Source organism: Castanea sativa, chromosome 4 (genome assembly GCF_040712315.1).
Source record: "Castanea sativa cultivar Marrone di Chiusa Pesio chromosome 4, ASM4071231v1".
NCBI lineage: Eukaryota > Viridiplantae > Streptophyta > Magnoliopsida > Fagales > Fagaceae > Castanea > Castanea sativa.
Window position 1 is genome coordinate 42,238,996 of NC_134016.1, and position 13,634 is coordinate 42,252,629.

The 13,634-nt window shown below is 31.7% G+C and overlaps 1 protein-coding gene across 1 annotated transcript; it reads right to left on the reverse strand.

Moving 5' to 3' along the window:
* Nucleotides 1-1,708: 1,708 nt before the first annotated feature.
* LOC142630632 (uncharacterized) lies at nt 1,709-3,122 on the reverse strand. Its single transcript, XM_075804656.1, has one exon. The coding sequence runs from the start codon at nt 2,902-2,904 to the stop codon at nt 1,960-1,962; it is 945 nt and encodes a 314-aa protein (XP_075660771.1). The 5' UTR covers nt 2,905-3,122; the 3' UTR covers nt 1,709-1,959.
* Between the last annotated feature and the right edge of the window lie 10,512 nt (nt 3,123-13,634).

A 13,634-nucleotide genomic window follows, 5' to 3' on the forward strand; every position in this document is an offset into this window, starting at 1 on the left:
GTGTGAACTTCCTAGTCAGTACAAGGAATAAAAAATAAAAATTACCAAACGATGTCACATTTATATAAATAACAACATTTTATTGGTTGGGAGGTTATTGTAGGCCAGAAGTTGAACTCCAAATCTCTTATTGCACCTGCTAAATAAAAATGTTGCATGCACTTTTTAATACCTAATACAATTAATACTTAACCAAATAGTAGTATTCTTCACTTCTAATTATTATTTAAAAAAAAAATTTAACTTACGAGCTTTAAATCGGCTTGCAATTATGAGATCTATGTTTATATTACTACCGAAAATCGATTATTTTTTTACTTCTTTTTCCATCATGGAGTTTAATCTTCTGTAGATAATCATGATACAAAAGAAAAATATAATAATCTCTCCGTGAGTGATATATATATAAATATTAATTTTATCATGTTCTTTCTAGAATCAAGATGTATAACTAAGCCACGAAAATCACGTCATCCACTTTTAATATGTCAAAAAAAAAAAACCCCCAAATCTTATACTAACTAAATGCATAAATAACTAGTGAGAAAAAAAATAAAAATTTTAAAAGTCAAATCACTTTTGTGGAAGATAATACAAGCTAGAGACATCCATTTCTTTTTCTAAACTATAAATACTTTCAAATTTTCATTTTCAATCGCTTTTATTAAAAAACTTTGGCAATTCCTATACGGCTAGTTTGGCTACACACTTGTGGCGTGTGAGACCCACACGATTACTCTAAACATAAAAGCAAAACTAAACTTTTAATTATTTTAAGTTTAACACGCATCCACACAACCAAACGTTAACCACTTAACCTTTGTTTTCAAGCCACTTCAAAAATTGAGCTGTTCAGGCGGTTTTGTAGGGTTGGTTTTTAATTTTTAAGTACTGTTTTTTTTTTTTCAAATATAATCCTCAACCACAACAACTAACTCATGATCTAATATATTTTTTTGTGGTCGGTTATAGATCTTTAAAGATATTTGTTAGGATTGATCGCATGTATTCTTTTGAACTCGTGGTTTTTGATTGAAATTTTCATTTTATCTTTATTTTTTAAAAATAGTTCATTTTACGGCATTGAATTAAGATCTATTTTTAAAAACATTTTATTGAAAAAATGATAAAACAATAAATGTTGTTGACAAATTTTTATATTTTTCATAAAAGTTGTGTCAAAATTTTCCTATTATGATTTATTAACAATTGTATTAAAGGTATTCGTTAACATGACTCTTATTTTAAATAGGAAAAAGTCAACAAATACCTTAAGAACATTGATTTAGAAAATATTTATAGAAACTTTTTATGGGAAAAAAAAGTAGTCAACATCTTTTTATAGTTCTCATAATAAGGGTATTAAAACTTTTTTAAGCCAATAACAATGGTATCAAGACTTTCCTAAAACAGTTTATTAACAAATAAACTAAAAAAGTATTAGTTAACTAGATCATTTTAATTTAAAATTAATTTAAATTCTGAAATGAATCAAACTCAAATGAAAGAATAATTTCACAAGAACAAAAGTTTTTTTTTTTTTAAACATCACAATAGGCTCATTTTTTAATTTGACACATGAGCCATTTCATACACATATGAGCCATTTCAAGCTTCAGTAGTTCAACAAAATGAACCTAATTAACCATACAAAACACAATCATCGTTCTGCTAATAGTCTTGTAATTAAACTGCTCACACTTCTTGATTTTCTAAAAACAAAACTATCATTTCAAATTTTTTTTTTTTAACAAGAAAAAGAAAAACATATAAACACTATAGGAAGATTGAAGTCTAAAGAAAACATAATAAATATTTACAAAAAAAAAAAACGCATTGCAGATTAGAATCCTAATGTATCATTAGGAAGGCCTAGCTAACAAAAATTGCTCCACTAAACACTCAGAAATGACAAGAAAAAGTGAAAAAACCAACCCAACCCACCTCTCAATTCTGTGTTTAGAATGGCTGCAAACTCCTATTGAGGCCATTGACATTCGTGAAAAAACCCACCAAGTCCTTCCTATATGGCAAGAATGACTTCCTTTTATTCTCCTCTGCAACCTTATTATTAACTACACTAGTCTTGTTCTTGTTGCTGCTGTTGCTGTTGCTTTTGCTGATGCTGTTGTTTCTTACAGCAATCTTCTCGGCCTTCTTGTTCGGTGTCAAAAAGACGAAAGTGTCCTTGCCATCACTGTTGCTACGGTAAAGCAAGTCCCGGAATCTCCATCTTTTCGAGGACCCAGTTGAGTGGCTCTTCTTGCATGAAGAAGAAGAAGAAGAGCTGTGCGGGGTCCACACGCAGTAGGTCCCATCTGGGACACCTTCAAGGTCATCGGCTTCGGAGGAAGAGCAAGACGTGTCGCGATCTCTCTCTTGTTCTTCGATCATGAGCTTTCTCAGCGGAGGACGACGAAGCGACGACGGCGCTTTGGCGGCGGAGATAGTGATTTTTCTCGTGGTGGTGGTGGTGGTGATGGTGTTTGTTTTTTCGATGTGGGAATCGTTTAGAGTTAGAAGCAAGCTTTGGTCGAAGATTGGGTAAGTGGGTCTTATCTGACCGTTGGAGAAGATCTCGTCGGCCGAGATTGTTGTCGTGTCTGGCTCTCTACAAACAAAAGCAAACTCGAAATCATCATCATCTTCTTCTTCTTCTTCCTCGTACTCACGCTTCTCTTTGTCGCTGTTGTTGTCGTCTTTTTCTTTGTCTTGTTGTTGTTGTTGTTGAGGTTGTGTAGGTTTTGGAGGCCAGTTGAAGATATCAGAATCTGGTTCGGACTCAGATTCTAGGCGAAGCTCCTCCACCACTCTGGCGGCGATATCAGAGAGCTTTTCCGAAGAGTAGCTGTTGAAGCTCGGTGGAGATAATGGAGATACGGAAAGCACTGAACTTTCTTGCATTTTGGAGCAAACCCCACTTACCTCAAATGCAAATTGTGTTCCTTTTTAGCTTCAGAAATGAGAGAGAGAGAGAGAGAGAGATGGGTTAGTTGAAATGGCCAAAAAGTGTGGGGTTTTGGGTTGTGATATATAGGTGTGAGTGGTTGAGAGAATTTTTCAAATTGTGTGTATGTGTGAGAGAGTGGAAGAGGGAGGTTTCAATTGGGTGAGACTGGGTGTAGAGTTTGGGAGGGTGTGATCGAAAGTCGGCGTTATTATCTGAGGAGGTTTTATTTATTTATTTTTTATTTTTTATTGAATTGAAATTTCAGTTTGGGGTTTTTGACATTTTGTTGTTCTTTGCCTCTTTCACACGTAAAAAAAATAAAAAATAAAAATTAATAAAAATAAAACAATAACAGGTTGGTTTTGTTTGTTTTTACACTTTATTGAGGAGGAAGAGTGTGAACTGTGAAGGGTTCACACGTGTTTGGTAGACTTATCTTCATTTCTAGAATGAATGAATGGACGAATGTTTTTGGTGCTTCGTTTTCTTGTTAAGTAGGGTGTCTCAAATCAAATAAATATTAATTTCGCATCAAAATAATACCATTATATCAAAATCTAATAATTGAGAGGCATATGTTAACACGGATATTACTATTTTCTTTGTAAATTGCGGTTGTTGCTCTTTCTTCTCTTTTGGTCTTTGTCATTAATCATCCCATTTAAGTGTTCATTTGGCTTAATTTTTAATTTTTTGCTTTTAAATACAATTTTTTTAATAACTTCATTTTTTTTTAGAGTGTAAGTGCACACTTCTAGAATTTTTTTTTTTAATGTGAAATGCATACTTAATCAATGGACGGTGTGCAGTGTGCCTGTGCTTTGGGGTACGATTAGATGCTTTGGTATAAGATTAGATGTTTACCTATAATAACGTATAATCTTTGGTATAAGATTAGATATTTACCTATAATAACGTTCCATTAATTATTTGGGTCATGACATACTACCTATAATAACATTTCTTTCTCAAAAAAAAAAAAAAAAACCTATAATAACATTTGGGTCATGACATATTCATTCGTATATCCTATAGTAGTGACGAGGTTTCATTTACCAATTTTGTTACAATTGGATTAATGGTTTTTCATAATTTAGGGTGCATTATAAAAGTATTTCTTAAATTAGAGCATTCGCATCAATTAATTCAAATTTCATTTATTTATATTTTGTACAAGAATCAACTTTTTAATTTATATAATCACTTAAGATATATATATATATATATATATATATATATATATATATATATATATATAAAAGTAAATCTATTTCTTTAGCAAAAAAAAAAAATTGTTTTCAAAAAATAAAATTATATGAATTTTTCATTCAAAGAATTAAGAATACCGAAATACAATAAATCATTTAACTTACCCTTAAAAAAAAATTTCGAGCTTTATCACTATATATATATATATATATATATATATATATATATATATATATATATATAAACATACACTCGCTCATCACATATATGCTCATTACATTTAACGGCATTATAAATTTCAATATGAACATAATCTCCTAAGTTGCAAGTATCAATATTCATGAATGTTTACAATGAAGGCTTCTAAAAGATACACCATTCTCAAAACAGTAGGAACTGCAAATATTTCTGTTTTTTTTTTGTTTTTTGGTAACACAAATATTTCTGATTGACTGATGGGAGTTTCTATTGATTAAACAATTCTATACAACAATAATGCATCGCCCACTACTAGTTATTGATTTATTTATTTATTTTTGATGGGACTACTAGTTATTTTCGGCATAATAATTATTTATGAACTTTTTCGTGCCAAGACTCGTATGGCCAACAACAAGAAGGACGGTGTCTCTACCAACTAACGTGGAGGAAGATATACATCAGATCTGCAACTTGACACTTGTCATGTAGTAGGCCTGACACTTGTATTTAGCTGCAGATCTACCATTTTTATGAATGGATGAACATTAGCCATAAATGGAAGAAATCCTTTCGTTTGGGCAAGAAATGAAAAGAAATTAGATCAACCACCTGCAAAATTTTGTGTACTCATAACTCATGTCATTCTAGTAGTAACAATGGCTAATTCGTTTAAGCAAGCAGCCAATATATATATATATATATATATATATATATATATATATATATATATATGTGTGTGTGTGTGTGTGTGTGTGTAGCTTTGCTACACGTGCACGTGTAATGAGGTTTTTTTTAAAACATGAATTAATAGAAAAGTTTTCTATCTTGTAAGCATTTTAAGTGGAGTTGAAGATATATTTTTATTAAATTTTTTTTTCTGTTAAACATAAGGTTTAAAAATATTTATGAATCACATAAAAGTTTAGTCCAAAGAGAGGAATCTTCTTATAAATAGTATAGATATAGAAAGAAAGAGACAAATAGTTAATAATGTATACTTAAACTGCGTGATTACTATCATGTTAATTATGTAATGTACATTTAGAGTGAAGTTAAATCAACAACTAAATAATCAAGAATATTGTAGTTTAGCATTATTACCTAACTTTTTAGAAAATATGCGTTTCCACTTTTCGGTAACAAAATACGCGTTTAAAACTTCGAATCTTCATTCTAATTCATAGTCAAATTTCAAAAATAAAAGTGAAAATATATACTAGCACAAGGAAAAAAAATTGATAAAACCAAAAGTTGCTCATCATCAGATTAGTATGTTATATATCTTTAAGTTCAAATTTTTTTTGGTAAACCCTTTGTGCCGAATGCAACTTTTTCGAATAGGATGCATTGCAATCTCCCGTGGAGGTTCATGCTTCATAAAATAATATTTGATTTTGAATGTACGTTTAGGATTTAGGAAGTGAAAGCACAAATTTGAGGAATGACACTCCTGGTTACTAGAAATTTATTTTTTTGATTAAACGATGGCCATAACCATAAATATCAGAAATTAGAAGATAAGTTCTAAATAAATTATAGAATATGACGTATAGTTGAAATGATGTTGGGATTTTGATTGAAAGAGAAAAGAGAAGAAAATAAAAAACATAAGCAGAATTAATTAATATGATTTTGACTTAATGACTTACATCTACCATCCAAAACTCTAAGAGTTATAGTCTTATTATTAAGCTTTGTGTTTAATTAAGGTCCCTAGGGTAACAAAGTAGCTAAACTTGGGCTAATTAATACTAACCTAACCCTAAAATTTAACTACTTTTATTACAACTAAGATTACAATTACTATACTTACTCTACAAGTGCATAGCTCGGCCTTCGGTGAGTTTGAATCTATTAGGCCATTAAATCTCGAACACCTACCCTCAAACTAAAGGTAGAAGTTTGAATTTGGAATGCAAAACCTTAATGATAGGTCTTCATATTGAACATAATATACAAAATAAACGTTAGTATAGGGGTTGGCAACTGAAAATGGCCTAAAATAATAGTTGTAGTAAGAGCCAGAATAATGCATTGACAAACAAAAGCATCGTTGATACATGAATGACGGTTGAACCACCTGTGAGAATGATAAGATCAACTATAGATAGCGTCATCAGTGGCTGGTTTACAGTTGGTTTGAGAGTTACACATACCCTTATGAGGCACATGAAAGAGTAGTTGTGTGAGGAGTGAGGACACATGAAGGCTTGTTTAGGCACATTAAAGATGATTTTGTGACTATTTTTTCAACCATCATGTAGTCGTCTTTCAAGGGATTCAGTTGTGTATTTGGAGAAGAAAATTAATATTTGGATTGGGTAGATATGTAGTGAGTGATAAAATTGTTAAAAAAGAAAAGGCACAACTGTGAGAAAGGAATGTCGGTAAGAGGCCTGTCAATCTTCGTACAGTGAGAGAAAACTCTGAATGACTATGTCTTTATTATTGTTGGGAGGTAAATATCGTAAAGAAACTCCTTTAATAGTTAATATAATATATAGAGATACAACCAAAGGGTCTAAGCCCAATGAGAATGTTCTCAACCGTGTTATATTAACCATCTATTTTTCTCATTATTATTCAATATAAGACTTTTCTCTCACATATGTAAACCCAACAATTATTAAAGTCTACAATAATTTTACACATTTCACTCCCATGTCATAATAGCTCTTACTAAATACGAATAAACAATAGTGATGTAAATAAAAATAAATATCATAAATTAGAAAATAAATTGGTCGATTGATATATCCAATTAAGTCGGCAGTTCTAGCTTCTCAAAAAAAAACAAAAAAGTCGGCAGTTCTAAAGTGTTTTTTTTTTTTTTTTCTTGGGGGAAGTTTACAGTTGTGGAAGAAAAGTATTGGAGTCTGCAAGTGGTGATGTTGATAGAATACCAAGTTTTGGAGGAAGGAAGATTAAGATATCCAATCTGTACGACTATGACAAGCTTTTAATCAAAGTATAATTCATAATATTATCATATCAAAGCATGAATTATAATATTATTAACCTAAAAAACCAAGCAAACATGATAACCTAGCTAGGTTGGGTGGTGATTTAATGGGCTAAGCCTAAATCATAATGGAACGTACTTTTGAGATTTTGTTTTTGGATGATACTCACTACTAACTAGAATTAGTAGCATACATGAGACAATATGAGCAAAAATATTATAGATATGGAGAATTTGAAGGTTTGTATGAAAGTGATTGGGTGTAAATCAACCACTTCTCAAGGTGATCATGATGTGACAAATTTTTGTTTGCTTCTGTTTAAGTCATTGTTGCACTATCAAGACAAAATTCATATATATAAATTTGTATTTAAAACTTGTGAAAGATGATTTTTATTAAATGAGTATGCTGGAAAGCATGGACGAAGAACTTTTTTTTTTATTATTTAAATTTTATAGAAGAAACACATTCATTATTAGTATAAGTCAAGGCCACTAGAAGAAAATGAATGAAATGGACCTGTCATTAGGTTTTTTTGTCATATTGTTGCTTTTAATTTTTTTTTAATGGAATATTGCTGCAAATTATAACAAGCTGTGGCATGATTAGCGCATATCTGGTGTGAATATTATGACTGTAATATGTCATGCATTGTGTGTCTTTTTCTTCAAAGTAAAAAATGCCATGCATTCCTTATCACTTGGTTTTCACATTCCTCATGTGTAAGTTTTATTCACTTTTTACTTTGAATGATTACTCTTGCATTATTACTAACTAGTTTGATGTAGGAATTATTTAGTTGAGATAATTGATTGCTCTTTTTCTTGCTTGTGAATTAATTGCCAAGCATGGGGTAAAACTCAAGAATAAGCTATCCAAGTGCAATCAAGAGCAGTGTGAGTGAGGCTGTGTCTGTAAACTTAATAATTGAAAGTTTTGACAAAGTTTTTAGCAATGGACTATAATGGCCATTGAGAGTGATTTTGTCGAATACTACTCTAACCTATCACCTTATTCCATTGCGTGAAGTTGTATTAGCTTTTAATAACCATGTGAGCTCTCAAGTCTCAACCTCATCATGCTCCACAATCCCCATGATTTTTTCCTATTAGGAAAGGGATAGAATTCCTCTCATCAGCAATGGGGGTCTTCAATTTCAAACCCTCCCCTTCAAAATGAAGCTAATGATGTAATTTCCAATAAATAAAAAAAATTAAAGATGAAAATTTATAATTCGTCCTAAAATTTGAGATAGGTTTTATTTTAGTTTTGGAAATTTATAGTGTTATAATTGTAAAGCTATCATGTTAGTCTTCCCATAATCTTATCCTTAAAGTAGAGCGCCATGAGTCTTTGTCAAATTTTGTTACAGAAGTAAGAATTATAATAGTAATATTAGAAAATGACCAACTTAGTATGTTTAGGGTTTTTTATAATGATTAAACATGAGCTGTTTAAATTTTAGAGACTAAAATAAAGCCTTATCCAAATTTTAGGACTCTACAAAAAATTTCTCCGAGAATAAAATTTAAAATTGCACGGCTATGCTAAACTAAATTAAAAATGTTAAATTATTAGTTTGGTTCTTCAACTATTGGATGAAGTGCCTTCTCAAAAAAAAAAAAAAAACTATTGGATGAAGTGAAATTTTATCTCTCAACTATTAATTGTTTCCACCCTCAAAAAAAAAAAAAACTATTAATTGTTTCAATTGGGTCCTTCAATTTTCAAAATCAAATCAATACCATCAATGAGTTGCCTAATCTGTTAAAATTTTAATGACATAATGGTTGAAATTGGTTTGAGTTTAAAATTTTTATAAAACTTTAAAAAAATTTCTTCATTTATTAAATTAAATAAATTCGTTAAAATTTAAAAAAAAAAAGTTGATTTAAGGATGAAAAATTGAAGAACTAAATTGACACAATCAATAGTTGAGGGACTAATTTTTTTTTTTTTGAAAGATTGAGGGACTAAATTGATACAATGAATGTTATCAGGTAAAATTAAACCTTACCTTAGAGTTGGAGAACCAAATATTAATTTAAAAAAATAAAAAATTCGTATAATTAATGGTATCGCAAAAATGCCATTAATTAAGGTTAGGTTTCAACTCATGGGCCATGACAAACGTAAGCTTCTTAAGGTTAGACCTAATGGGTGTGAACTGTGAAATCGTGGGAGACTTTTAAATAAAACTTCAATAGGAAGAGAATTGAAGCAATTATTAGTTGGTAACAATACATTAATTTTATGTTCATGTTGTGGACTATTCATATCTATGGCCCATTAGCCATGTGAGACTACTTGCTTCTTCAGTCAATTTTCTAGAATAATAATTTTCGTTTAAATATGGAATTCTTGTCCCAAGCAACGTGCTAGTATTGGCTTCAAATTGTGTAGACTTTTTAGAAAGCAAAACTTCATTGATTTGTTGGATTTTGAAGTATATATAGTATATACACCAATTCTGGATTCCACAAGGTGATAATTGAGGCCCAAACCTACCCAAGTCCTAGTCATATTGGGTCGTGTTGGGTTTTTCATCTTCAAGGCTCTAGAAACAAGAAAAGTATTATTATCCACAGAATCCATATACATCCATCTACAAGAATATTCCTTGGTTTTTATCCACACAGAATCCAAGTCTTCCATTCATCCTCCCTTTGCTTCTTGAAATATTTTATTCTCTTTTAGCTAATTCTTGGGAACATATGCTTTATTTTTAAGGGGCATATGCTTAAATGAGAGATCAGAGCTCCATATCTACCTTGCTAGCATGTGTAAAATCAGTCCATGTAACGTGTATGCAACATTTTTCTCATACATATAGGATCTAAGAGCATTCGCATCAGTTTGACTATAATTTTCGGTCTATTCTACACTAAAAATTTACTTTTTCTATTTTACATATCCACTTCTCAAAATTCTCCACATCAGTCTATTTATTTTACAATCTATTTTATTTAAATATTCAATTTTCTCAATTTTTATTATTATTTCTCTCAACTACCCCCTTTACATACGCGCTCTTTCTCTCTCTCTCTCTCTCTACCCATTTTTTCTAATTTGTTGCTCTCTCTCTCTCTATACCCATCTCTATACCCATTTCTGAACATAGATCAACTCTCCCTCTCGATCTAATCCACACCCTCTCGATTAGATCTCCCTAGCTCCGATCAAGCAAGACCTATCTCGGTCAGATCTCCCTAACTTTGATCAGGCAAGAGCCACGAGCTCCGATCAAACAAGGCCCACAAGCTCCAATCAAACTCGGTCAAGCACTGATCTAGCAAGACCCATAAGCACCGATCGTTCTAGTCAAGCACTAATCGTTCCATAAGCACCGATTGTTCCGATTAAGCACCGATTTGTCTCTTTGTTAGTTTGTTCGTGTGGGTTTGTTTGTGTGTGGGTGTGTTTGTGTATCTCTATGTTGATTTGTCTATGTGGATATGTTTGTGTGTGGGTGTGTTTGTGTGTGGGTGTGTTTGTGTGCATTTGGGGAGAGGAGAAATTATTGAGTTCATTGTGCATGGCGAAGGGAGAGAGAAAAAAAAGAGCGAACGTGAAATTAATAAAATAATAAGATACATATCTACAGTAACCGTGCATATGTGCATATATACACGGTTACTGTAGTAAATGTATAAATATATATAGATTTAGAAAGATTGACGTGGAAGATTTTTAGAGAAAAATGTGTAAAATTGGTTGGTTTTTGCATTTTACAAAGCTTTTACATCCACTAATGTGGATGCTCTAAAATGTTCATTTCACACACATACATATGTAGTAAATCTTTAAGGGTTTATTTAGATTCGGAGGGGAGGGAGGAAGAGCAGAATTTATCGAAAATAAGTTAATTTTTAGCTAACTCTACTCTATTCTGGCCTCTGCCTCTCCTCAATCCAAATGAATCATAAATGAGAGTTTGTGAATTGAAATATGAGGTTTGCTTGAGTTGAGTTTCGAAGGGAAAAAAAAACATGGACATGTTTGGGCGTCTTGGGGGCGGGACAGTTTGAAGTGTTTGGTTGAGGCCAATATCTACAAGCCCATTGACAGAGCATGGGCTGCCTTATTGCGTTGCTTATTTATGTATACACAGATCTGTTGACTATGCCTACAAAGGTCCGATGGGCCATAATTAACATGAAATAAAGGTAATCATGTGAGCCATTAAGTAGGGCAGTAAGAGCATTCCCATTCGTTCCTTTTTTTTTTTTTTTTTTTGATAATCCATTCGTCCCTGCTTCGATACTACTTGTGCAATGGTATTCAAGGATTTGAACAATTAGCAATAAATGACAAATAAACTAACAAGCAAGGAACACAAGATTTTACATAGTTTATCAAACAATCTACCTACATAGAGAGAGATCGATCAAATTCATTGTATTTATTATGGATTACAACAATCACTTTATGTAGCTTTCATAGGGTTTTTTTTTTCAGCCCAAAGAGAATTACGGAATTATTTTTCCTTCTTCAAGAGTTCTCCTCTATCAAGAAATTAAAAAGAAAAAAAAAAGAAAAAAGCCTAGGATCAAGGTCACCAAACTCTTTATTGTAGTGTCTATTTATTTGTCTATAAATGCTATTACTTGGTGGAAAAGAAAGATTAATTACTTCTTTAACAATGAATAAACTTTTCTTTCTCCTAAAGAAAACCTAAAAGAAGTAATTATGTCAACTTTCTTATCACACCAAAAAGAGCCAAATAGGTAACCTAGTCCAAATAGAAATTTGAGATACTTTTCAACACCTTGGTATAAAATGTCACAATTAGATTCTTAGCATAATCACTTGCATCCAACGAGCAATTCTAAGAATATTGAGGTTGCACTTTCTCTTAGCTTACACTTTTAAGAATGCTAACCTTTTTAAAGCCTCAACTTAAAAGCTCACAAACCTGAAAGTTCTAGTCTGACAATAGTTCAATTTGATGAAATGATTTATTTATTTATTTTTAATTGATTCACTACTTCATCAAATTCACCCATGATCCATTTGGGTCAGACCATTTTACTAAGAACAAAGTTCTTATTTAATGCTTTTGCTTGAGCCACTACGCTCTGAAGACTGAAAATTTTGTTCTGCAGTTCCATTGGATCTAGAACAACAACCTTGCTACAAACACAGTTCTTAAGATTTCCCAACTGCAGGTTTTGGGATTTATTCACTATTCCATTGATAGGAATAAATCACTATTCACTATTTCCAGGGTGGTTTTTCAAAAAATTTGAACATATCAATGATGGTTAGCTGAACAGTCTTTGAAAATACACAATTTGACCTTATGAAACAAATAGCATCATTTGACAGATTGCTATCAGAAAAATGAAAAAAAAAAAGAGCATAATTTGACAGATGAAAGCTGTATTCGCTCGTCAGCTTCACCCAAAGGACACAATCAGTGCTCTATATTCTAATTCTTCATCATGAAGACTCTTGTTGAACGTCAAATTTAAGAAACTTTTTTGAGAAACATATATCAGTTTTGTAAGAATTAGTAGTCAATTATGCCATTAGTAACGCTACTAAGTTCAATTTTCTAAGCCAAAGGCAAGGTATTTCTTTGATCTCAAAGTCAAGTTGTTGGGTAGTCTTAGTCAGTGGTATCTTTTGAATTTCAAGGCCAACTTGAATTTCTTGTTGAACCGTTTAATTTCCTGGTTCTAGATTCACTAGTTGTGCAAGAAAGAGTGCACACAATTGAATCAGCACACTTTTGCTTGTAGAAGGGGCAGAGCATAATAGGATGGAAGCTTTGCTTAAGGAAGGTAGTAACTGAAATTGCAGGATTGCGCCACGCCATTGACTGAACTTCACTCAAAGGCATAGGTTGCTCTCCTTCCTAAGGAAAACTATGGTTCGAATCCCCCCTCTCGTTGATAGTTATCCCCTCCCCCAATGTTATAACTACTGTATTATCAAAAAATAAGAGACTAAGAAGGTTGTTTAGTAGTGTATTTTAAACAATAGTTTTTAATATTTAAATAACATTACACGTATTTTTACATATTTTTTCGTCTACACGTATTTTCAAAAAATATAAACAACATTTTTCTTACCAAACGGGGCCCTAGAATTTCAGGATTGCTACCAAAAATATTAGAACCTCAGTCCCCTCGTGTAGTGTGGGCCAAGAGCAAACCCATTGCGGCATAGAATTAATGATCTAATTATGACACTGGCAATTGGCAATGATAAACACAAATGCTCACAGAACCTAACCCCTTTAAAAGACGAAGATTTTGAGCTGTAAAGAAGTTTAATTTCCCAATTAGTCCAACCAGAAAAACTCG